The 26890-nt window shown below is 43.5% G+C and overlaps 1 protein-coding gene across 3 annotated transcripts in view; it reads right to left on the reverse strand.

Annotated features, from left to right (window-relative positions):
- Positions 1 to 2980: 2980 nt before the first annotated feature.
- DPYSL3 (dihydropyrimidinase like 3) overlaps positions 2981 to 26890 on the reverse strand; it is a 120174-nt gene continuing 96264 nt past the window's right edge. For all 3 annotated transcript variants that reach the window (XM_002816043.6, XM_009241162.4, XM_063724304.1), the window contains 10 exons: positions 25441 to 25502; positions 24463 to 24543; positions 20613 to 20681; positions 17484 to 17604; positions 13734 to 13890; positions 12890 to 13031; positions 11274 to 11444; positions 9851 to 10030; positions 7723 to 7885; positions 2981 to 6293 (listed from right to left, as the gene is read on the reverse strand). In XM_002816043.6, the coding sequence (XP_002816089.2) occupies positions 6205 to 6293; positions 7723 to 7885; positions 9851 to 10030; positions 11274 to 11444; positions 12890 to 13031; positions 13734 to 13890; positions 17484 to 17604; positions 20613 to 20681; positions 24463 to 24543; positions 25441 to 25502 (1235 nt within the window). In that variant the 3' untranslated portion in view covers positions 2981 to 6204. The remainder of the gene's footprint in view (positions 6294 to 7722; positions 7886 to 9850; positions 10031 to 11273; positions 11445 to 12889; positions 13032 to 13733; positions 13891 to 17483; positions 17605 to 20612; positions 20682 to 24462; positions 24544 to 25440; positions 25503 to 26890) is intronic.

A 26890-nucleotide genomic window follows, 5' to 3' on the forward strand; every position in this document is an offset into this window, starting at 1 on the left:
TGAGCCACTGACCCTTCTTTGTCAGCTGTGTGTGTGTATGTGTGTGTGTGTGTGTAATTGTTTTCTCCAGAGATAGCATTGGGGGTGCCCAAAGTAACCCGTTCTTATGTCTATTTCCTATTGTGAGGAATGTCCCTTACCAGAAATAATATTCTGTAACAGAGATGATGTTCTGCAACTATGGAATGCAGTATAGCTTACCTGACCCACATGTATAAAAACTAAAAATCCTGACCTCTCTAGTAGTCACATCTCAGGGAACATAGCCCAGAATTCCAGTTTCTGCCTTTCACTATGCCCCTAAGTCCATGGGCAGCCTATGCACCTCTTTCTTTAGCACTCTGCCTTCCTACCCCTCAACATCCATGCCCCATTCCATATACCAAAGCAGCAGGCAGAAGTTCTAAGGTCCATAACCTGGGACAGAAAGTTAACGGGCAGCTCTGAACTCTTGCAGCTAAAAGCAACCTCTGCTTTAGGAGAGAACAAAGGGAACTGTCACCACCTCTCAGACCCACAGTGGGTGGGCAGCCGGCTCCCTGGGCTTGTCCTGACATAGTAGGCTGTTGTAAGTTTTGTGGCCTCTGAAGTTCTGCACACGAAGTACCCTGTTGTCCAGGTCATGTTAAGTGTCCTGCTGTGTGCCTAGCAGTCATCTGAGCAAAGGGCAGGATCTAGAACTCTTCAGATTCTGAAGAGTACCAGCCTTAAGCATGTGATCTCATTTCCGCAGGTTACTTTGGCCTTTTTATCCCCCATCTCCTGCTCATGGTTGGGGTCTCCTTTGTGACAGGTTGGTGGTAGAAGAGCTGATTCCAGAAAGTTGTTTGGAACCAGAGGGCCCTTGTTAGTCTCCTACTCAGCATTCTCATTCCCCACCTGGTCAACGTGACTCGGCCACTGAACAGCTCCACCCTGAAGGAAAAGATGTGAAAGTCAATGTGTATCTTTCACCATTTAAGATGAAAACCACTTCATGCCTTTCAGACTGCTGCATCCTGAGTTTGTTAAGTGCTGACTATTGCCTTTAAACCCACTCAGATCCTAAACAGAGCTCAGCTGCTGCCTTGGTCATGCGCAGGGAGAGGCGCTTCACCAATCCTGAGTTAGAGCCATAAAATGGGGCTATAAACCAAAGCTTATTAAACATCAAAACTCGAACTTCAACTGTAAAATAATTAATTCTTTATGCACTTAGAGTAGCTTTTGATTGGGATTCTGAGCTTCTGTGTTAAAAGGTATAATCACTCTATGCTCCTGTATCAAGAGCATTGTTCTATCAAACCAACAGGGGCTCATCACGTATAAAAGCAATTAATCAGAAATGGCCATCCCCTGGTATCCCATGTCCTCCCCACCCATCCCAACCTCCACATCACCAGGCAAAACATTCATGCCCTGCAAGCTTGTGAATGGTGCCATGGCCACAGCTCTTTTTGCCTTCCTTGCATCCATCCCTCTTCAGTTATCACAAATTGATTTTCTTTGTGGAGTTATTGGGAGTCCATGTTGTTCAGGAGGCTCAGGGACTAGGTATGTTATCCGGTGTGGCCAATTGGTCCCCTGTGCTCTTCTGGCCACAGTGACTAGGTCAATGGTGAGCACATGCCCCAAGCCAGACTGAATCAGTCTTTTTAGCTGGAACTATTGAGGGACTCTCTCCCTCTTCTGAGGTTACTAAGCAGGTGAAATGAAAACCTGGAGATGCTGACAACCAACTTTGTCCCACATAAAAAGAGCTTTCCTGGCCAGGCGTAATCCCAGCACTTTGAGAGGCCGAGGCGGGTGGATTACTTGAGGTCAAGCAGGAGTTCAAGACCAGCCTGGCCAACATGGTGAAACCCTGTCTCTACTGAAAATACAAAAAATTACCCGGGTTGTGGTGGCACATGCCTGTAGTCCCAGCTACTCAGGAGACTGAGACAGGAGAATCGCTTGAACCCAGGAAGTGGAGGTTGTAGTGAGCTGAGATGGTGCCACTGCACTCCAGCCTGGGCAATCCAGCCTGGGCAACAGATGGACACTCATCTCAAATAAAATAATAATAAAAAAAGAGCTTTCCTAAGAAGGAAGCACTTACTGAAGGCACACAGGGCCGAAGTGGAAAGAAGCAACACTCTGATGTCAGGGTCTAGCACTTAGATCCAACTACACTTGAGTCTGCCTGACGGAACTTTACAGTTGCACCAGACTTTAAAATTCCACTTTCCAATTTCCCCCCCGGTAAACTAGTTTAACTTTTGCAATGAAAATATGATCTGCACAACAAATTAGAACTAGATTCAGCAGTGTTTCCCTTAAAAGGGTGTAGTATAATAGGTTTGGTGGGATGCTAAAAGATGGTATGGGATAGAAGGGTTCAGTAGTCAAAAGCTCGAGAACCCTGAATTAGGCAAAGTTTGAAAGACTTCTTTATCACAGGATTTCTCAGAGCGTTCAAGTTGCCGATATGTACCTGAAAGCTCTAAGAAGAGCAGATATAGCAAATGCTTCCGTACACTGATTTGACTCCTTGGGATCCATTTGCTAAAGAATGTACTTTGGTATGGGTGTAATTTGAGTTTTTCTTCAAGTCTAGGCTATTGAAAAGAAGCAGAAAATGCTTGCAAAACAATCAAATAGCAAGGCTTTAGGGGAAAGACCAAAAAAAAAAAAAAGAAACAAAACCCAAAACAAAAAGCTTTACGGCTCTGTTCTGGACTTAGCTAGATTTATCCCAAATGGCATATAATATTAAATTTGATGATCCACAGAAGAAAAAAACTTACTCATTCTCCAAAGTTTCAAAATGGCCATCAAGCTTGGTGGCCAAAACTAACAACTCAATTTCAAAAATAGAAGCCCCCAATTTTTCTCCAGATAACTCTTTTATCACCAGATCTGCCTGCCCCTCTTACTAACCCTTTCAGTTCTACTGGGCAATTTTAATATTATAGGTGAAAATGCACATCACACAAAGAAGACTGGAGAACAATGTTGGTAATTTCATAGTTATTTTAATAACCAGGTTTACATTAACAGTCACTTGATGAACTTTTTTCTTTAATCTCAGCTAAACTCAAAACACAGTTTTGTTCACGGTTCAAACCAAACAGCTCTTCACGTTCCAGAGCTGCCTCACAGCTAGCACAGATCACGGGAGATTACTGTCTGTCCATACCCACCAGACACAGAACTGAACACCCACACACCAGTTTTCAAAGAGGGAACTACAATGAATGCTGGCTGCCCAGGGCAGCCCATGAGTGTATCTGGGACTCAAGCTGGAGTTTTCCAGGGGAGAAAGCCTGGGAAGCTTGCGGCAAGGAAGTTGGGAATTGCCCACCCTACTGGAAAGGGCTTCTCAGGGATGAGTGGCAATCCAGGCTCAGGTGTCAGCCCTTTGTGGAAACATGACACTCTCAGTATAGATAGTCGTGAAGAACAAGGCTGAGGGATTTTGAGGGAAACCCATTTTCAGGATGACTACAATCCTGCCACTTCTAGAAAACTTAGAAGTAAAAGAAATAGCTCTACTACGGGTAACTGATTTAACAATTTCACAAACACCCTTTCCACTACCCAAGCCCGTGGCCCTCAGAGAGAACCAAGACGGATTGCCATCTGGGTTCAGAGGCAATATGAGGAGGTTGGGGGGATGGCAGGGGCATCCTCAGGGTTGGGGGGCAGGCCAAGGGATGAGATGGCAAAGGACAGCTTGGGAATCAGATAGAAGATCCAGCGTGCCTTCCTACACTTGTATGAGGTGCCAGTGAATTCGAAGAGGGCCAGGACTAACCATAGTTTTCTTTTCCTAAACCTTTTGTATACGCCTGTTTGATGTGTCTTACAAAACGAAACAAATCTGAATATAAATTTTAAAATAGTGGGAGTTATTCTCGCAATTCCCAGGGATTTCTATGCTTGGAGAGTTAGTAATGGTAAGTGAAGAAAGCGAGGCTTCCTGAGCTCATGTTGTTCCTCCCGAGGGCATTCAGGGGTTGTTCCCAGAGCAAGGAAATCTTGTGCAGAATCAAAGGTTCTGGTGGAATGGTTCACTTTGGAAGTCCCAAGGGCAGTGCAGATGACCAATTTGGCCATGGAAGACTTATCTTCATGGCACAGAGAGCTTGTGCAGGGATGAGTCAGACTCAGGGGCTGAGTAACAGCAGAGCAGAGAGTGCAGAAATGGATGCTCAGAAGCAAGTTTATGTGTGTCTTTTCCTCTATCTGCTGGCTGTGGCTGGTACTGCAACCTATCCCAAAGTAACAGCCTAGTCAATGAGGTATATGCTTCAGATCTGGCAAACTCTCTCTGCACATAAAACTGTTATTCTGAGTTCTCTGAAAGACCCCCACATCTTTGAAGTGTAAATTAAGAGCTACATTTTCCCTTTTACTACATCTCCCTTAAAAGAAAAGCACTACGAGAGCTTTAAAATAGCAAGATTCCCTATTCTAAGGGCAAATAGTCTTTTTTCATGATTTGAACAGAAGGTAGCTTGCTAGGGGAAATCTTGTTCCTTGGCTATCTCCAAATTCCTTTGTAGCCCAGTGTGTACTTTTCTCTGGTCTTCAACTTATTCAAACCTGCAGTCAGAGATAATGGTTTCTCCTAAGCACTTAAAAGGTGTCTGAGGCCTGCTCTTCTCTTCAAAGCACTTAGTACACAGGGTTACAGGTGCTACCACTTGGATTCCCCAGAGCATGGAAGTCTGATCCCAGGTTGAACATATTTCTTCTGAAAATGAGCATCTTGGTTCTATAGATTCTTATCTTGCTCACAGGACTTGCTCCAAAACTGAATTTTCAGAAGCGGCATGATATGGAAAGAGATATTCAAACTCTGACAGACAAGGTAGATCGAAGCACCCACACTAATTTCTTTTAGGTGCCCCATGAGGAAGGCTGCATCATGTCACTTCCACTCACTTGGGGAGATTCTAGGACTGAGACACAAAGTTCCCCCAGAGTTTCTGCTAATGGAAGGGGAAACAGATGGTTTGGAATGGAAAGGTGGAACCAGGTCCACAAAATGTGCTCCCTCTGCTCAAGACTGACTTTGGCTTTCCCAAATCCCCACTTGACTTTCATATAAGCTGAGATGACCTATTACAGTAAAAATTAGGGAACACCTAATAAAACCAACTTTCAAAAAAATCCTATTTATCATGGATGTGCCAGGATCAAGAGAATCAAACACAAACTGCCTGTAAGAGAGGCCCTTCATTCTGCCTCATCTGAGCTAAAATCCTAACTTGGGATGCCAGAAGCATGCCACTCTTCTCGGTTTGCAAAGACAGAAGAGTGAGAGGTGACCTCGCCGTGTTTAGAAGGAGGCGTCTTTAAGCTGTGGGCGCCCTCACCATGTGGGCCTGTGCTATGTTCTCAGCTGCTGGCTTTTAAGAGCACCAAAGAGGCAGGGAGGGCAAGAGGAAGAGAAGTGTCATTTGCTCTGTCCCTGCCTGGCCTTCCCAACCCAGGAAAGAGAAGGATTTGAAAGCAACACTAAGAAAGAGGCCTGAGCAAACACTGGCACAATCAAGCAGGTGGAAGAAATGGTTGGGTCTTGGCGTTTTAATAAATGTTCAAAGAAACAAAATTTACTCGCAGGGGACGTGACAAAGAACAGAACCCAAAGACTGCCTGCCTTCTCGGCAGACCCTAGGGAGCTGTGGTGATGTGACAGCTGCCACAGCAGCTATCTTCCATAGAAATAACGTACGTCATCAACACAATATACAACACCCCTTCTGCTCACCTGACCCACCCACCTCCCTCCTACATGCCCTACCCCAGCCCCTCTGCACCCTCCACCTTGCTCCAGGCTCCCACCACCCACTCACCCCAAATAACCTGCGTCCCTTTTGTTCATTTCCCTGACGTCCCAGCTTGTCTGTCCCCGTGTCATAAGATGCAGCACTACACACGCTCTCAACACTATGATAGAACAGACTCTTTTACTTTAGTGGCCTGTCTGATTGCATGCATGTAAATGAGGGGAGGGGAGTCAAACAAATCAAGGCTATGCATAAACAGAAAACAAAGCAATATTCGTAAAGCTAGGCAAGCGAGCGTAACATTGGAGAAACATAAGGCTTGAGGCTTATTGATTCTTTAGATCACAACCGTTTGGATTCGCTTTCCTTCTTAAATATCGGTGTACCATTTTGGCTTCAAAACAATCTCTTCTTGCTTCTGCCTCTCTCTTTGAGGAAGGCTTGCTTAACTCAGAGATGTGATATTAGAACGGCCGCCTGGGGGCGCCACAATGCGCTTGCTGGCTGAGCGAACCCCCTCATCCACTTGGGTGCCTATAGTTGGAAATAAATTCCCAGGGGGAAAAAAAAAACAGGGTGGGGGGTAGGGGGTTGCGGGCAAGAGAGAAACTGGGTTAATTTTAAGAGTGCAAGATATGAAGTGCCTTGCTGGCCTCACCTCCCAAGAAACTTCCATTCCAGTCTATCAGGTCTTTTAGACTTTTCTTATGGCCCCGAAAACTAGCCTCTGGTAGGAAAAGCCAAGTTCTTATCTAGATTTCATCTGACCCAGAGCATGATAATAATACCGGGAAGAAGAACAATGACAAGGACGTGACACTCATCGTGGCAAGCAATGTTTTAGGTGCTTAACCATTATCTCCTTTAATCCTCACCACCATGGTTTGAGAGAGGTACCCTTATCTGTTTTACAGAGGAGATAACTGAGGTTCTGAAAGGTTAGGTCACTTGCCCAAGATCTCACAGTGTAAAGCAGTGATGGTCAGGTCTTTGTGACAACAGCACAAAAAGAAATTTCAATGTGTGCTTGGGTCTATTCAGAAAGGAGCCTCTAAAAGCTTAAGAATTAAGGTAGAACAACAACAAAAAAAATTGGCAAAAACTTTGAAAAAAATTGCTTATGACTAGCAGAATGTGACCTCTGTCAAAGTTACCTCCAAACTTTAAACTCTTTTCCTTTGTCTTTCTTCCCCTAGGTCTCCCTTACCTCTTTCTCCCATGTTTCTGTTTCTCCCATTCCTTACTTACCCTTTCCTCATATGCTGTAATTTTACCTTTAAATGTCTTTCTTTTCTTGTTATCTTACTTCCTTCACATTTAAATTATTCATTATAGGAATACGAATCTACATTTATTTTTCTCCATTTTAAGACTACTAGTTATGGAGCAACTGAATGATTATTTTCTAATTATATCAGAGAGTTCGTAAAGAATAGGTAAGACTAATCATATGGCTAACACATAGTAGGTGTTCAATCAGTGGTAGCTAGTGTTAGCATTATTATAATTACTAGTAATGGGAGAATATAATAAAAATCCTAGGTTAGAAGATGCTACTACAATTTGAGCATAAAAATAATTTAAGCTATCTTTTAATCTGGACAAATAAAGAAAACATACTATGTTGCATAGCACTCATAGGCTAATGCTGGAAATCACTATCAATTCATAGAGGGGACCAGCTCCCCACCCCTGCCCCCAACCAGGGCTGATCTCTAGACAGAATCAGTCACCACTTAAACCTGGTCTTCAGCCTGACTGCCTTGTCTTACTTTCTCACCAGGACCCCTTGTCAATTCAGGGAACCTTCCTGCTTGCCCCAGTAAACTTCTCCCTAAAGTTGACACCAGTGCTGGGCTGGAAAACTCCTTAAGGTTGAGTTCTCAGGAACACCCTGTGGCCTCAGAACATTGATCTTCCCCTTCCCCCTTCTCTTATCTTTTGATGAGCCTGTCCCACTCACCTGACAGGCTAAATCCCGACTGATGAAGATTCCTCACGGGTGGGTTCGGCCGAGTAGGAGAGCCCCGAGCAGAGCCTGCGGGGGTGCCACCTTTGGGGGTGGTGGTCAGGTCAAACACAGGCCCATCGTACATGCCCCTCGGGACAGCATGCAGGTCTGCCATCTGCAGCCAGAGAAGAGCATGTCACCATTCATTCATTCAGCATTTTAGGGTCTGTTCTAGGTATCATAAATATATTAGTGAATACAGTGTGTCGTGGGAGCCAGGAATTAATAATAATAAAGATAATTTGAGGAAGGGAGAAGTAGTATAAAATAAATAAAGGAGGATGTGATGATAGAGTGACAATGGAGGTGGTCAGTGAAGGCCCTTCTAAATAGACGAGCTTCAATCTGAAGGATCAAAGGACGTTGCTATGGGGTTGGGGTTGCCAGAGGGAGGAGGCTGGAGGGATACCGGGGAGTGGTGTGGATGACAGCGAAGCCAGCAAAGAGAAGAGCAAGGGCAGACAGCTGAAGTGGGAATGATTATGAAATAGAAGAACAGCAGTACAGCTGGAGCAGAGGGATCAGAAGGGTAGGTCATGACATGAGGTCACAGGTCCTGGCCGGGATGGGATCACATGGGAGCTCCACCCTCACACTCTTCAGCACACACCAGGGTGGGCAGGCCTTGAAGTGAGTGTCTGTGGTCTGACCCACTGACCTCTGCCTGTGGCTGTGAACTTGCCCTGGGACTGTGGAGCCAGCCAGCAACTTCCACCCAGCACATGCTCTGCTAGGCCTTGTGCCAGGCACTAGGGCCTTTGGCCATGGGAAACACGGTACCTCCCGCAAAGGGGCTTACAGAATACTAGACAAACACTGCAAGACCACCCATTGCAGCAGCACACAACCTCCACCCATTTCTTAACTTTGGCCAGAGGGGAGGCAATGAGGACGTGCTGCCAGAGGAGCCTGACCGTGCAGGATGGATCATCACAACAAGTCCTGTCAGAGCCTCCTTCCCTGTTAGTGACTCAAGTGACAGCACAGAAGCCGAGCCCATCAAATGTGCAGATGCTAACGATTCTGGTGATGTGATGACTGTTATCTGTACTCCCCAAAACCAAGAACTCTACATCATCAACACTTCCCTGGTTTCAGAATCTAAATCACACTCAGAAATAAAGGGTCAATACTGGGGAAGTCTCCTTCTCTATTAGGCCCAAACTGGAGTGTGGAGCTCAAATTCCACAATCCTAGGGTAGGGCTAATACACACACACACACACACACACACACACACATATATATATACACAAACACATATATATACATATATATGTATATGTGTGTATATATATATAGTGTGTGTATAAAAAGTACAATACAATAAATACAATAAATATAAATATGTGAATATATTTATTTATATGCATTTTTATTTATTTTTAATTATATTTATTGTATTGTTAACAATAAATACAATACACAATACAATATAAATAGATAAATGTTGATATATTTATATATTATTCTGTATTTATATATTAAGTATATATAAATATAATACATATATTGTAAATATATAATTTCTCTGCACCTCCATTTTTTATACACATGCACACATTTGCACACATGTATGTATATATAGACCTATACATATACACACATATCTCTGTGTGTGTTTATATATAAAATCAGAGAAACAAATAACATTTTATTGAAAATACAGTAGCTAAAATGTTGTAAGTGTTTGCCCCTGTGGAGCAACACTGGACAGAAAGAGACAGGGATGTGTCGGTGTGGATTCTTGGTTCTCACCTTCAGACTTTAAGAGTAATTTTTTTTTTAAAAAAATACACCGGCCTTATTTTGAATTATTTGAATTTAAATTATTTTCAATAAAAGTACTATAAAAATGTGGGAAAAGTCATTTGGGAAAAAAAGCTCTCTTTGAACAAAAGTTTTCAACACCCTCTTTAATAGTACATTAAGTCTGTGTAGTTGTTCTTGGGGACAAGACTGTCACTGAATTTCTCTGTGAGAGTCTAGAGATCACAGTGCCCTGTGTTCATGGTTACTATCTCTGAGCTTGAATGGGACACAAAGCCCCTGCACCACCTCGGAGCTCCCCTGCTTTTTACCTTCCTCCGTGCTTTAATGCGCTTGTAGACATAGTCGGAGAACGGGCTGCAGGGGATGAAGCGGCCAGCCCCCTGGGTCACGTGCAGGTTGCCATCTTCCAGCATGATCTTGCCCTGGCAGATGACAACCAGAGGAGCCCCACGCAGCTCCATCCCTTCAAAGATGTTGTACTCTGCAGCCTAGAGGCAGGGGTGAGGAGCAAAGCCACAGTAAGGGTATAGAAAGAGGAGAAAGAGGAACATACCTTCTCTCCTTGAGACTTTCAGTGTTATTTGCTGCTGATTCACCAGGTAAGCCAGGAAAAGCTCACCATGCATCTGCAAGCATCCAGTGGGTAGAAGGCACCGGAGACAGATTTGCTAAGAAAAGACTAAACTTCCTAGCAAAAAGAAGTGTCCGGTCTTTAATAAGGTCCTCAAGTGGAAGTCAACTTTTGTTTTGGGTAGTGTTCAAAGAGAAGCAGGTTAACTATCCAGGATGCTGTACATCACTGTCTTGTATTGAGCAGGTGGGCAGAGAGGTTATGTGGCCTTTAGGTCCCTCTAGCTCCAAATTAAATAACATGAGATGACACAATATTTAAGCAAAGGCCATTGCCACCAAAAATGGGATTTCTCCCTACCTCCTTCATTTACTCAACCAGCAAGAGGCATTACTGTACTGCCAATAATTAAGAACATCAGTTTAGAGTCAGCTTGTCTGGGTTTCAATGTTAGCTTCACCATTTGCTTGCTGCACAAATTATTTAATTTTTCTGTACCTCTAATTTTTAATCTATAAAACGGAGGATAATAGTCCCTACCTGTAGAAGACTACTATGGAAATCCAGTGAATTAAAAGCACAGTGCCTGAAACATAAGTGCTTAAAAATATTAACTATTTTTAACAATAGTGTCGAACCCGTTTCTGTTAGGTACTGCACTTTAATTATCATCCTCCATGTGAAACTCATCGTGAGGAAGTCATCAGTGCTGTTTACCAGTTATTTCCTATTCTTTCTCTTTCCAGGCACAAAGGATCATTGCATGTCCTGACTTCCAGAAGTTAGGTATGGCCACAGGACTGGCTAAGACCAGTGCCGTGTGAGAGGCAGTGACGTACACCACATCTAGGGGAAGCTTTCAGAGCCAGTAGACCATTCACCAGGTCACGTTCCCCTGTCTCAGCAATCATGAAAACATATGTAGAGAGGGAGCCTCTGTTGGCCTCTGTCCCTGAGTGACTGGAATGGGCAGAGCCCATCTGCTTTGGAAAGCAGGAGAAACAGTTGAGGTTTTGAGCCACTGAGATTTAGGGGATGGATTATTATTGCAACCCGTCCTAGTCTAACTACCCTGGCACACCACATAAACACATTTCTCCTGACCAAGTTCCTCACATGCATTCTCCATTCTACTCCACTCCCACCAGAGCAGGCCTTACAGACTGGTGGTTCTTGGCAGAGACGATCTTCACAGCATCTGGATCCCAGATGACGAGGTCGCTGTCAGAACCCACAGATATTCTTCCCTTGCGGGGATACAGGTTGAAGATCTTGGCAGCGTTTGTGCTTGTCACAGCCACAAACTGGTTTTCATCCATTTTCCCTGTGGCCTATTGAAATATAAGAAATTATATCTATATCTATAGCTATAGCTACATATATATCAATTCAGGGCTTCTGAACTCAGAGAAAGACAACCCACAAAGGCATAGAAATACAAAGAGGAGCCACCTGAAAAGCTGGTGAGCTACAGAACCTCACTCAGCAAGCTGGAATTAGCTGGGCTGTCGTGACTACTCAGGCAAAATGGTCAAACACATGGTTTAAGATAGAAGTTACTGCCCCTGAAGTATGCATTTTTTTCTATGTGTTCTTACATTTACTTACTCATTTTCTTCTTCTAATTTCAAAAAGGATTATAGAGAGTTCACAGTAAAAACAAATGTGATTATAATCCCATCCTTTAGATATGTATTTGTGTTTGCATATGTTGTATGCATAGAATAAACACGAAAGAACCTCTCCCAAATGATAACAATGGGTTCCCTGGGTTGTGGAATTGAGATATTTTTGTTTTCTTTCAAGTGTGTGCTTGTCTGTAGTTTCCAAATATTCTTTACTGAGCATGTGTCATGTTGGTAATTTAAAAATATATATTATCTTGGAACTATTCTAAATAGTGCCAGGATAAATATATACGTACTGCTCTGTGGTATATGAAAAAAGAAACACTATGTGAGAGAACAGACAACAACATTTATATTTTCCCTCTTTTCAAACCAAAAAGTCTCTTTACAGAAAGAATTGAGTTTAAAACCTAGCTTTGAGCTTCCTGGGAGCAAAGAAGAAAAAGAAAACTCAGTGAAATCACACTGTGTAGATTAATGAGGTTTTAGTATACATAATCCTGATAAGAATGTTTTTAGGATTTTTAAAATGAAACATAGAGGAGTAATCAACTTAATAATGAGATAATTATTGATTTTACTAAAATCTTTGAGAGAGTCTTAATTTGAATGGCTATTTCTTTAGTCAGTCCTTGTGATGTGAACAAGGAAAATACAACAGGCCACTTGCCAGAAGACATTTAGAGACAATCACTTGTATCGCCTGAATGACCACATGCCCTCAGTACAGGGTGTCCTTGATAAGCAAGATGACTTTGGTCTAGACACAGACTCATTGCTTATCATTTCAAAGCATTATATCCAGTTCTTTCAAAAGAAGTCATAAAACTATCCAAACCAAAAGAATTAACTCACTATTATTTTAAGTACAGGCTATTCATACACTCAGATGAAGGAGTCGCATGTCTGGTTCCTAGTCCTAACAGTCTAGATAAGGAAGCCTCCTTCAGAATGCTAGGCCTTAGGATTCATCACACTAGAAGGAAATTTTCCACATTGCCTGAGCCACATGGTTCCAGAGACATCTCAGCAAGTACGAGATCTCATCTGCACTCGCAGTGTCACCAGCCCAACTGGTGGCAGGAGGTTCTGATCTGGCCCATGGATGTTTTGGCCCTGGCCACCCTCCCATGACCTCCATGCCTTACCACAGCCTTGTCCCAGATGACAGACATCCGTTCCTCCACACCATTGGTGCCCTCAGGAATGGCTGTGAAGTTGTCCTTCCCGATTGCTTTCTGGGCAGTGCTGAAGGTACAGTGGGCACTCCCAGATAGCTGCAGATCCCCGCTGGCAAAGGAGAAAAGCTCCACATGAACAGGGGAGATGGCTGAAGGCACACTGGGAGCTTAGAATCTTGTGTCTACTGTGAGGGTTTGGACTCTGACTATTTGGGTTTGGAATCCCTCCTCTACTCTTACTAGATATATGAGCTTGGATGAGTTTCTTCCCCTCCCTGGGCTCAGTTACCCCATCTAGAAAGTGAGGGGGTGGGATTAGATCATCTCTTTTGTAGCAAAATAAAATGGACTCAAATAAGCAATGTCATGATCCTACATGTCTGCTAAGGGCAGCAACAAAGGAGTCTCCCTATAATTTTGATTGTCATCATGACCAACTATTTGAACTTAGGCAAATGATTTAGCTTCTCTGACCTTCAGTTGCTTAATATGTAAATGATGATAAGAGTGCCTCACTCATAAAGTTGTTACGAGAAACAAATGAGATTGTGAGTGTAGTCTTACCATAGAGCTTGGCACATAATAGGTGTTAACTGCTATTACCATTAATAATATTATGACTGTATTAATGTTTAAAATAGGATGGGGAAGAGCCTGTTTTCTACGCTCAGACTGTAAAAGAATTCCCAATACACTGTTCACACTGCAGACTCCGGTCAAGTTGATAGATGGGACTGCTCCTGTCCTCAACCCAGCTGGCCCCAAGAGATGTTTTCACAAAACGCCTGCTGCTGGGCATTCCTGCACCAACCTGGCCAGCAAGGAGTTGATGTAGTCCGGAGTAGTTGGGTCAGGGCTCAGGGGTGGGGATGTCACAAATGCAGCCGCCTTGGCCCAGTTCTTGCTCCAATAATGGGTTCCATCTATGCCGAGGCTGGCAGTGATGGGCTCACCAAAGACTACATTTCCTAGAAGGGGCAGGAAACAGACAAGGAGTTAGCATAAAGTGTATGCTGCATTGGGCCCAGCCTATTTAATTTAGCTCCTAAGCCTACCCAGGACTGTGTCTCAGAGTCAGACCGACCTGGGTTCAAGTCCATGTTCCCACCTTTTTAAAGCCCCTGCTTTCCTATCTGTTAAATGTGACCAAGTTTGTATTCCCTAGATTAAAAGAAGCCATTGGTTGTTAGATGCAGTGTTAATTCTCAAATTTTGAGGCAAATTAAAATTTGAGGCAAAAGAAAATAAAATATACATATTGATTTCAAGATTCATCCTCATTTCAGAAACACTAAAATGCTCCAGTTCTTGCTCTAGTAATGGGTTCCATGTATACCAAGGCTGAAATAGATATACTCTGAAATTGATGAAACAAGATGATGTCTACTTCTTAGGCTTGTGAAAATGAAAAGATATGGCATATGTGAAGCATCTGGCACCTAGAGGATGTTTGGTAAATATCGCTTTCTTTACCTGTTACTCCTTCCCACGGTAGGGGCCCAAAGTCTCAAATGTGCACCCACCACTGTGAATTGCTAGATCCTCCCATTATAACGATATGCTTTGGTTCCACAAAGTAAAATCCATTCTTGTGGATTAGAGACTCTCATGATTTTTTTTTATCATGTTTGTTACTCCTAACATAATGACTTGCTAAAAGTCACCCAATAACCTAGGACACATCAAATATGAGACTAGCTTCTTGGATTCTGCCTCAAAAATTAGAGGCCTAACTACCCAAACCATGGAGAGGGGATAAAGGCTATTGGAATCTACACTGATCTAAGCTGTTTAGCTTCTTTAAGAAGAAGGAATAGTGATATAGAAAGCAAATGCTAGCTCATAGCTAGGTGGTTGGCACCAAGTTTCTCTATGCCAAAATCTGGGGCCAAAGCTACCCTATACACAGCCCTGCACTTCTTTAACTTTGGTCCTCCATCTTCCACAGTCAAATTCTCCACAAGTTTGCACTCTATGGCCAGGATTACAAATAGGTTTTGCCTTGTTTCAACTCCATTCAATTGGTAATGGTTGCCTAGAATTCCATGAAGGGAAGAATTCTAATAATGCTTGGGGTCTCAGTAGAAAAGACTCATGATTAATTAGTAATGTCTGCCATGGGCAAAAGAAGGAAGCGATGGCAATGATTCACATTGAACAGCCCTGCTTTTGGGGGTGAGAGTAAAAAAATCCAAGTGATGAGAATTCAAGAGCTCTCCAAAAATACTTACACACTAAAGGATACAGGACCATAAAGATATGAAGAAATGAAAGTCACAGCAAGCACTCAACTACTATTGAAAGAAATAGAATCTTAAAAGTGGAAGAACTCTCCCTCTGGACTATGTTTAGCACGGAAGAGTAAAAGAAGCTAAGATAGTAATTACACCTAGATTTGAATACCAGCTCTCCCAGCTGGGAGATCCTGGACAAGTTGTGCTGCAATTTCATCTGAAAAAGGGCATTTCTGAGAAATGCCTATTTCTCAGAGTTCTTTGAGAATTCCACACAATAAAGAAATTAAAGTATTTATCTCAGTGCAGGGCACATAGCTGTTCCTCATTAAATTGTAGCTTTCTAATATTAATTCTGAGCAGCCATACAGTTAAAGAGCCCTGATGACTGGTGACTAAACACACTGAGACTTCAACCATATCCTGCTCAGGAAGGAAGTGCCAACCCTGCTACACTTTGTCTTGCTCAGAATGCTCTTGAGTGTTTCCCTGAGAATGACGGTCCATGAGTTGTTTACTGACTTCAATCTCAGCAGCCAGTTTTTCATCCCTGAAATAATACCCCCATTCCACCCCGGAGACACAGCTGTACTAGTTCTGCTCGCCAGAGAATCATGAGCCAAAAGGCTCAGGGTTAGGAATTTTTCTCCATGAAGTTTGAAATAAGACCAGCATATAACTAAAACACCCTGTCCCGAGCGGCCCCTAGGTCACCCTAAGAATGGGTCCCGGGCAGAATGTAGCCTCAGCAGAGGGCATGAGGGTGGTGGGTGGTCACAGTTGGCAGGAGTGTGTGTGTGTGGCACTGGGTGAGGGCAGAAGGAGTTCCTGCACACTTCTTTTTCTTTTTTTGCTTTTCTCCAAGAATGAGTGAGGAGCACTGGGCTGCTTTCCTGGTTCTTGCCCAATGACTCATACCCAGTGGAGCAACCACGCCATGTCAGTTGAAACTTCTAAAAGCTAAGGAGAAAACAGCAGGCCTACGAAGAACAGAGGAAGGAAGGAGGTGCCCCAGAATCTGTCAGCTAGGAAGGGTGTCTAGACAATGTGAAAGCCTTCCCTCTTGTAAGAAAAATAGGGTCACCCTGTGCCAGAAGGCCAGGCAGCTGAACACTCAGCCATCAGCATCAGCTGAGACTATTTTTAGCTACCGCAGTCACTCACACGTGGAGTTTCACAGGCCAGTTTTGTAGATGAATCACCCATCTTGGGCCTCTCCACTACCAGAATGGCCACTGGCACGCAGCAGTGGCAACCACATCACTGGGCCTGGTAAATCCTCTCACAACCCAACGCAGAGCCACACATCTGCAGCTTCTCACCTGCACTCGTCCCTTACCCAGCCTCACAACTGAGCCCACAAGTCTGACACTGAGGATGAGAACCAGAAACAGAAAAGAAAGCTCTGAAAACTTTAGCTAAGCACAAGGCAAGCTAAGGAAGCCCAAGTTAACACCAGTGGAGAAAAGAAGCAGAAGTCAACAGGGAACAGGGACACAGCCAGGGTCGTGAAGGCCACGGTGGCCAATATGCTTTGGAAACCCACTCAACCCCTTCTCTAAAATAACTTGTGCTAGTCTCAGTGGCTCAGGAGGTGTGACCTGCATCTGCACTGTAGCCTCAATCCTGGCCAGATTATATCATCCCCAGGGTGTTTACTGGTCCAGGGATGAGCACATGACCCAAGCCAGGCCAGTCCCAGTGCTCCTAGGGACTTTTGCTTGACCTGCTGGAAAAGGTGTATTTTACTTTCCCATCATGCTCTCTGCCAAAAATTGAGGACAACAGGTGCCTCTCAGCATCTATTCTGTGAGTGTTCATACTGAACATAAACCAAACAGAGGAAAGAGAGCCAAGAAAGGAGTAAGCGTGACAAACCCCTAATACCATTGTTGAGGCCCCTCAATCTAGCCATACCTGAAACACCTACAATCGGTTATTCACTTGTGTTTGTTTAAGCCAGTTTGAGTGGGATCTTTGAATTTTGCACCCAATTTAATCCTGATATGTCCGTTTATAAAACTCAGACAAGATGAACTGAAAATCAAAGATCAAGGGGAGAAGGAAGATGCACAAAGTCTCAGAAGAACTGGTTCAAGCTGTGTCATCTTGGACAACTCACCTAACCTTCCTGAGCTTCAGTTTACTTAAACGCCAAGTGGGAGAAATCCCAGGATCCTCCCATCCACACAGGATGTGGAGAGCGGCTTCCTAGGGAGCAAGGCAATGAGCAAAGTAGGCACCATTTATATTACACAGGACAACCAGAGAGGGAAGGAGCCACACAGTGCCACCAGGGGCTCCGAGATCTTGGAAACACAAATCACCTTTTTTCCTGGCTTGTGAGATGAGGTCAGCTGCACTCTTGCTCATGACCTTTGTGACGTAGAGAGGGCAATTGGTTTGGCTGGCAATGGTGATGGCACGAAACACAGCCTCAGCTTCCAGCTGCAAGAAAAAGTTTCCAGAAGTCAATAGGAATATGAACCTTTCAAACTGGTGGCTCCCACCTCCACGAACTGTGAGGATGCAGTGCTGCACAGAGGTTATGGATAATCTTGGCAGGATCTGGAATTAGATAGCCTATATCCACATCTCAGATCTACCACTTCCTAACTGTGTCACTTTACTCAGCTTCCCAGTGCCTCTATCCCTCATTAGTAAAATAGTATAGCACAGCGTTGTCATCTGAGAGCAATGCCCGGCAGAGGGTAAGTACTTTTTCCTTAGCCTCTGTGGTTATCACAAAGGTGACATCTGAATGAAAGCCTTTGCTCCTCAATCTTCTCAGGACAGAATCTCTGGGCAAACACAATAGCAAACCATTATGTCTAAAATAACCAGCCTAGGCAGTTAGGCATCATGGTTCCTCAAATCCTTTCCTGCAGCAGTAAGTAGTCAGCAAAGGGTTAATTCTAGGAGGCATTTCTTACAAAAATAATTCCCAGGTTTCTCAACACAAAGACTTGTTTTATTATTGATCTCTCCCATCTTACCCTAATGTAGAATTCATGTTTTCAAATATGCTAACCAATCCAGTGGCATTTATTAAGAAATTAGAAGTTTTCCCTTATTTTATTAACAAAGCAGGGTCTGAGAGCTGAGCGTCTCTCAGATGGCCTGGTTCTGAGTCCTGGTTCTGACACTTATAAACTAGGTGATCTTGGGTACACTGCACAACCTCCCAAAGCCTCAGTTTCCTTGTCTGTAAATTGAGGATAATAGGATCTGACACGTCGGGCTGTGGTGAGGATTAAATGAGTTCATCCTTGTAAAGCAGTTAGCTCATTCCTAATGGGGGAACAAGGTAAGTGCCCCTTGAGGGTTGGCTACTGATATTATTGTTGATAATATTTTCTAACCAGTTGGGGGTCTGTGTTACTCTCAAGTGGTCTACTCTCAACTTGTGTGAGTTAGTCCAATTCAGCACAGAGCAGAGACTTTGACATTCTTCCATTCAATTGGCAACAGTTCCTTTTTTTATGGATATGACATTCTGGTTAGCCTGTGGAGCCTAACACTTAAAAAAATACCAAAAATAGCTTGCAGATGCCCAATGGCTGTATAATGCAAACCAGTCACTGCCCATAGTGGGTGTAGCTCAGCAGACAGACTCTAAGAACTTGGCTGGCTGAGCTGGCCTCCCCCAAGCTGCACTTTATTCCATGTGGATGGGACCTTGGAGGCCCCTGGTCATATGTGAATATGGACACCTTCCTGAAGCACCCAGAATTTTGTACTCTGGAGCAGCTGTCTCTATGCCTGGGGTCCCAGCTCTCTGAACAGCATCACTTGAGGTGGTGTCTGGGTATGCTTGAATTGAAGAGGGGCTGGCTCCTCCTATGCTCACTCCTCCCCCTTCACACCTATGCTGACCACTTCAGCTCCCTCAGGACCTCTGTCCTGGTCCCTTTGATCTCATTCCTCCCAAGCACTACAGGTTTTTCAGCACTTTGACAACATGACTATCTTTGGAAGGTTACATCACCCTCCAACTTCACCCAAAAGGCCTTCCACGGCTATAGAGATTTGCGGCTGAGAGGCTTTTTTACTAAAAAGGAGACAGGAATAAGGAGGAGGGTGGGGTGGTAGGGCTAAGGGGAGGTTGAAAAAACAAATCAAGGAACAAAAATAGACTTTGCTCTGAAATCCCCTGGCTGCTGCTGGAAATCCGTCTTGCCAGCACATCTCCACAGTGACCAGCATTTAAGAAAAACTTCAGAAACAATGCTGATTACCCTGGTCTCTTCATGATGAGTAAACCATTTTCCAGTCCTTCAAGTGTGATCAGCCAGGGGCTTAACCTCTCTGATCTCCAGCTTCTTTACCTGCGCAACAATGCCAACCACACAGAGCAGCGGCAGCGAGAACTGAGATAATGTATGCAATCAGCACATACCAGATGTATGCATTCCATAGAAGTGACCTAGTATTATTAAGGAGACAGACTTCAGGGATGCTGTATGTGACTGGAACCCTAATCACAAAATTATAAATTATTTAAATGGCAATAAAAATATCACTAGATACAAAGGAGTTTCTGAGGTGCTGATAATCTGTTTCCTTCTATGGGTGCTGGTTATACTAGTGTAACTAATGTAACACTAGCTAAGTGTATCTGGTTTGTGAAAATTCATTGCCTCCTTAGGATAGAAACTTTTTTTCTATATGAGTTCTATTTATATTTTAAATAAGACTCTAAAAGAGACGGGATATGGGAATGCAATCATTTCTGGTTATGATTCCTTCTTCTCCCTGTTGTAGGGTTTGGAATGACAGGACAGAAACAGGATTCGCTTCACTGATATGGAGGGCCTTGACTTTGCTCCAGGTGCTAGACCCAGACTGCCCTTCCAAAGCCAATGTGCTTTCAGGTACATGGGCAGCCAATTCCCAGCTCTATGCTCCGTGCCAGCAGGTGAAGCTGCTGACATCTCGGAGACATGGAACCAGCCTCTAGTCACCTTTGATTTGTTGTTTGGCTGCTAAGCACATACATAAATAATCATTCATTTTATATATGAGAAACTTCCATACCTGGACATAATCATCACCTTATACAAATTGATGAGTATAATGTATATAAAAAAACCCGTTCAACCTCTTATCTATATGGCCAATATTTTGCAGGACTCAAAATGAAATAAGGGAATAAGTGGAAATGTCTATGAGATTCACACTGAGATTTCCTTAAGAAAGGGATTAGAAATTTAACACTCCTGAATAGCTGTGAAGGACACTCCAACTTGTGTTATCTTTAGGGAGATTAGGGGTCAGAAATAAGCATGTCTCTTACATTCCTTTCCAATTTTCTCACAGGCTTTTGAACTAGGGTCAATCAGAAGTGGTCTTTGGAAGAAATGTTCCAATACTGCAACCTAGTACTCAGATTCTCATCGCCTTTTAACAATGTTTATTCATGCGTTGTGTGTGCACCTTCATCCCCTGTAACTTACCTCCTCTGGCCTGCTCAGTACATGGCCTTCTGGGCCAGTTATCCCCATTTCCAACATGCGGGTTTGCTCCTGAAATGAAAAAAGAAAATAGTTCTTCAATAAGATCAAGTGAGATTTGGAAAAATTACACTGGTATGTTCTGATCTAAAGATCTAAAGAATAAATATGTGTATGTTGAACAGATGTATTAATCCTATATTTGGAGTTGCAATATAGGGTAGACTCAACTAAAAGGATGAAGAAAAAAATTCAAGGGTGATTTGTTTTTATTAGAGGAAAGACAGCTGTCTGTTAGACTACTTCTTGTCTATACTGCCCATCAAGAATCATACCAGGTCACTTATTGTTCATCTCTCTCAGTCTCAGCTGCCTCTGAAACTGTACTTGCTTATCTCATTTGTTTATTCACTCATGCTCTTTAAGCCACTTCACTCAACAAAATGTATTGAGCATCTGCTTCCTGCTAGGCTCTGGGTAAGTACCTGCATTAAAGCAATGTAGCCCCTGACGTCACGGGGCTTACAATTTAGTGCTATGTTTCCCAAAGCGTGGGCCACTCATCACTTACATCAGAATCGCCTGAATTGTTTTTGTAGAAATGCAGATTTCTCGCCCATCCTAGCCTAACACATCAGAAGATGTGAAGTTGAATCCTAGTAATGCATAATTTAATAAACCACTCAGGAGTTTTGATGTTTTAAATCTATGGCTTAAATGAATGGATTCAAAATTTAACGAAACAAAATAGTGCCTCCAAACAGCATTAACTGAGTTAGTGTCTTGGTGAAATTCTGTTTAACCAAGTTGTGGACATGGCAGAAGAAGTGCATGTCCCTTGTGGCTGATGGCTAAATTCCTCAGACTTCTAGCCTCTTTATGGAAGAAGCAGGTAGCTGGGCAGTGAGCACACACACATGAACTGATTGGAACTGGCAGAAATCCCAAGCCACCATTCCTTCAGCGTTACTGGCATTCACTCCGAAATTATTAAGACTGGGTCCCTATGAACCTCTGCACCAGCAGGCCTGGCCTAGTGACCTGGGAGTACTCTGGTAATGTGTGAGACACATAGGAAAGATGGTGAATGCAACAAGCCTTGTCTCACTTTGAAACTATGAGGCATTTAGAAAGGTAAGGATTCTTACCACCTGGAAAAGAACCTTCTGTTTTTTGTTTTTAGTAATATAAATCTCTAAAAGAGGAGTAGAAAGGAAAATGCACATACTAAAAGCAACCATGAGAAGTGAAATGGTCACTATCTCCAGCTCTACAGAAAACAAAGAAAGGTTAGAGGCTTATTTTTCCAGAAAAGCACCTCCATTTTTCATTCTTACCATTCTCACTTATTGAAACTTGAACTGAATTAAATTTCTTCCAAAGTCTAGTGAGTTTCTACTCTAAATTGCCTCCAGTCACACAAGGGTTAAGGTCTCCAACTAAAGAATCTCTGTCTTAGGTGACACTTATGCTTCTGTCTTGTTTGAGAGCACCAGGATAATGCACAGGACAAAGCTAAGCTCAAGTGGTGGCTTCCAAGCACATTTAAATCACCAGGGGATTATTTTCAAAATACACTTGCCTGAACTCTGCTACTGACTTTTCCTAATTCCAGAATACCTGGAATTAGAAAAATTTGGTGATTCTAATGCACTGTTCAGGCTAGGAAGTCCTATTCTGAAGCCATGATGTCCCTATAGCTGAGAGATTAAGAACAACAGTAAAGCCCCACTGATGCTACCTTACATGCGGATAGCAGTGGGCATGTTGTGGCATTCCTCACAGCTACAGTTACATCACAGTTTGGGTCATGACACAACTGTGGCTTGGTCCATGAGGAAAGGAACCCTGTCTTTTTCATCTTCCCCCTCCAAGGCTTGGCACCTAGTAGGTGCTCAACAAATATTTCTTGAATGAATGGCTAAAGATGCTGTCCTCTTAGACTGTTTTGCCAACTTGAAATTCTTGAAAATCATCCTTGTTTGTACCCAAAGGCAAAGATTCCTCTCCCATATATTCACTTTTGAATAAGTGCAGCAAGAAATTCTGAGTATAGCAGCTGCCTTCATTTAAACAATGTGATAAAAATCTTTCTGCTCAAGCTGAATTTAATAAACACACACAATAAACTCATCCAAATGGAAAAATGCCCCTACTCTTTTCCTGACTGAGAACAGATCTTCCCAAGGTAGGGAAATAGTAGCAGGAGTGGAAACCAGAGAAACTTCCACTCTAAGGATTCACAAGAGGAAAGAAACTGAGAACAGAGACTTCGGGTTGAAGTCCATCTGCCTCCTCAGGGGCTGGAATTAACTGCCAGAGAGTTTGGTTTCCAGGGCAGCTGAAAGCAGGGCTGGGACCTCTGGCTGCTGCCTTGAAAACTTGGATAAAGGGAGTAGTACTGTTCTAATACCACTGGGTTGCCTCCCACGGGACCAAGGCATTTGGGCTCTCTACAGAAAATGATTTCATTATCTTTGGGTGTGTGGTGGACGTGGGCGAAAGTGCTGTCAGGGTCCTGACTAATTAGCCTCCTTGGTCATAGTGAGAGGAAACTGTACACTTACCTCACCTCCCCCACCAGCAAGACAACATGGAGAGTCTGAAATCACAACAACTGGAGCCCTGCATGGCTGGGGTGCTGCCTGCCCACAAGCCTGCAGCTGGGCTTGGGAGGCAAGGGATCCCAGATATCACCTTAGGGGCAAAGATTTCGTTTTCCTAGTTGTTTGCTGTGATCCTTGGGCCAGTGACCTAATCTTTCTGAGCCTGGATGGTCTCATGTATAAAATAGGGAGGATGATAGCATCTTTAAAGGGTTGGGTGAAAATTAAATGAGAATACACCAGAAAATGTACCAGTTCCTGGCACACAGTAGTCAGTGCTCAGCAAATGGCACCTGCTATCAGGAAACTAATGGTCCGAGATGAGGGGAGGCCTAGACATTGTTCCTACACCCCTGCTGACCACATTCACCAAGTTCTGGACAACTTCTAAAATAAAAGCACAGCCCAAGTATTAGTGGGCTATGGAATGCATCTGTTTTGGCTCACTTCAGTAGCTACTGCCTGGCACAAAGTGCTCAGGAAATACTCTTTGAAGGAATGAATAATGGTTTCTTGTTGCCAACATTATCAAATGGATGAAGAAAGCTCACTCTTTTTTTTTTCTGGCTGTCTCCTCCTAGCAAAGGCCTATCTTGAGATGTTTCTGAGATAAACAAAACCCTTCCTAAGACATATCTGTACATCTATTCCATTAAGCAGCCCAGGAGATGGAGAGATAACTGCTTCCTTCTTCCTTACAAATGATCAATTTGGGCCTTGGGGCCCTCACTTTCATCACTCTTTCCTCAAGTTTCTCAATATGATTTCTAGGAATCCAGTGAGACGTCTGCTCCTCATGAGACCTAAATTCTCTATTATCTAAGGCTGTGAGTTCCACAGACTTGGATCCAATCTCTGGCTTCTGAGAAATGCTGCCTTACGGTCTTTCTTTATGACAGAGAATGTCTTGTAGCTTTGATACATTTTCAGAAGAGAATCAGCAAATGCTCTCCCACTAAATGGTCCAAATTGAAATCCTCCTCTTCCAGGGTGCCTTTTCTGATTCTCCAACAACGGCCAGCCCTCTTTCTGTTTTACCGCATCTTCTAGTTTCATTGCTTGTCTACATTCCCCTCTCTTTTGTTTCTTCCACCTAAATTGTGAGGTACTTTGGAGCAGCTTCTGTCTTTAGCAAGGTACTTATGATGGTGCCTTGCACATATTGAGAGCTCAAGCAGCACTGAAGAAATGAAGAAGAAAATGGGATGCAGACCCAAAGCACGCTCCAGGGAGCTGCACCGTGTTACCTGGGCAATGATATCCCCATTCTCAGCATGAACTTGAGCAATGGCCCCCAGCTCTCCCAGGCAGGTGAAGATCTCATAGAGCTGAAATAGAAATGAGTCTTTGTCACTCATGCAAGCACTTTTAGCAACCCCACAGAAGGGCCAATTACCAGAGCCCAGGCTAAAACAGATGGGATAAAGCAGAGTCACTAGGGCAGAAATATATACTACATAGGCATGGCCAAAGAGGAGTGCTAGTCCAAAGAAATCCTAGGAAACTGACTATATAAAGAACCTACCATGTTCCGTAGGCAGGCAGAGCAAATATATAATAAAGTACTACCAACTCCTCTCCTCTGCCTCTAGCACACATTTCTAATGGAATTATTTTCCCATTGAGCTGAGAGACAGCCTCAGAATTCTTCTAAACAAATGCTCTAGAAAACCACTACAGCCAGGCCAGAAACAAACACAAAAACTGAAACCCTTATCTCTTAACCTGTGAAGGCAGACATACCTTTACCTCTAAGCAGGAGGCATGGGAATTCATTTCTTGTATTTCCTCTGAAAACTTAGCCTCTGTCTAAAGCAAACGCATGTCATGAATTTCTTAGGGGGAGAGTCAGAGGCAAGGCAGTAGGATTATTCCAATCAGCAGAAGGCCCTCCTGGTCCTACAGGCAAAGAGCCTCACACTTTCACTGGGCTTATGAGGGGTTTGGAGCTTGTTTGGTAGATGGAAATTTAGGCATGTTCCTCCTCTTGCCGTTTAAGAAAGCTGCTGCCAGTGGAAACTCTAGCTCCCTGTCTGTCTTGCCATGGGCACCCTGCCCGTTGCCTTTTTTAAAATGTAGCGTGGACTGCAAAGGCTTCAAGAAGCAATCTGGCCCAGTGGTCTCCCACAGTGACCACAGTGATTCATGTTACAAGGGCCCAGGTCATCAGCAACAATAGGAAACCCATCCAGATACCCCAAACCACATAGCAAATGGGTTGTTACCTCTGTGTTAGATACTTGATACAAATCCTTATAAGCCATATAAACCATGAAGGAGTTAACCCCTGCAAAAGAGGGATGGGAGGAAAAACAAGAGAAAGACAACGTTATCATGACTGTCCTCCATCCTTTGCTCCTACTTCCATCGACCATAGGACCCAGCTGCATTACCCAGGCTCCTGTCCAACATAAAGCAGATATTTATATTCTTCAAGAGCATTTTGCTCTGCCCACCCTTGCCCCATAAAATCAACAATTCCTAACAGATATCATAGCAGAATGGTCTCTTCTTCTGTGCCTCTTTCTAAACTCCCCTATCCAGCATCCCCTAGCCCAGAAGGTAAATAAACTTTGATACTGCTCAAGGCAGTAGTAGGTGGCATTAAGAATCACTCTAGCACACCAGTTGTGTTCATACCCTGGGGGCTGCACCACCGAAATCTACCACATACTAGTTCAGTGAGCTTGGGATACTTAACCTCTCTGGACCTCGGTTTCCTCACCTGTTAAACAGAAAAATAACAATACCCTACTTCATAAAGTGGTTGTGAATATTAAAGGAGAGAATACATACAGAGCTCTTAGCACCAGGCTTGGCACATATTTGGTTTCCAATTAATGGATCTCCTGGGATCAGTTCATTTTACTGTGCAGGGTGTTGGATCAGAAAGGAGAACTAAGATACAGACCCTACCCTTAGGGAACTAATGGGCAGGTTTTACCTTGTGCTTAAATATCTTAAGTTGTAAGGTTTATATGTAAAGATCTATTTAGATCTCACCCCAAATAAACTACTAATACAGTGATTTACAGAAATAGGTGGGACTGGGGAACTGAGAATCATTTTGAGGAAAGGGGGATAATTTTGGTCTCTAACCATTAGGGCCTTCTCAGCCCACTGTGTTCTGGGCCAACAGTGGGTTGTAATTTGAGAACTTCCCTACCCAGAGTGGTTCAACTCAGGGCAGTCTTCCCAAACACTACCCTTCCCAAAAGCTTCTACATTATCCATGGAATGATCCAGGCTCTTTGATAAAGAAGTGAGTGTTAAAGCCATTCAATTTTCTACCCCGGTTGAGATGCCCAGTGTAAACGCAAATACAGAAAGAAGGAGTTAATCTCACATTCTGTGTCACCAAAGATTTTACAGGGCTTATGGGGTAAGGAGGGGGATGGAAAGAAAATATTATCTTCTGAGGGGGTCATCCTTTCCCTGCCATCCCAGGGCACACTCTTCCACTGGACTCCTAGCATTTGTGTCTAGACTACTCCTTTGGTAACGGTTCCTGCACACTATGACATTTATTCTGTTTTTCTTCATGAGCCTGTTTTCTTTTGCCTTGGGTGTTCAGCAGAGGCCATTACTTACACTTCTCTAAGACCCCCAGGCCGCCTTACAATGCTGAGCACATTGTGAATATGTGTGCTTGTATGTGGGAGCGAGGGGTTTGCA

The sequence above is a fragment of the Pongo abelii genome, chromosome 4, assembly GCF_028885655.2.
Source record: "Pongo abelii isolate AG06213 chromosome 4, NHGRI_mPonAbe1-v2.0_pri, whole genome shotgun sequence".
In the NCBI taxonomy this organism is placed as follows: Eukaryota; Metazoa; Chordata; class Mammalia; order Primates; family Hominidae; genus Pongo; species Pongo abelii.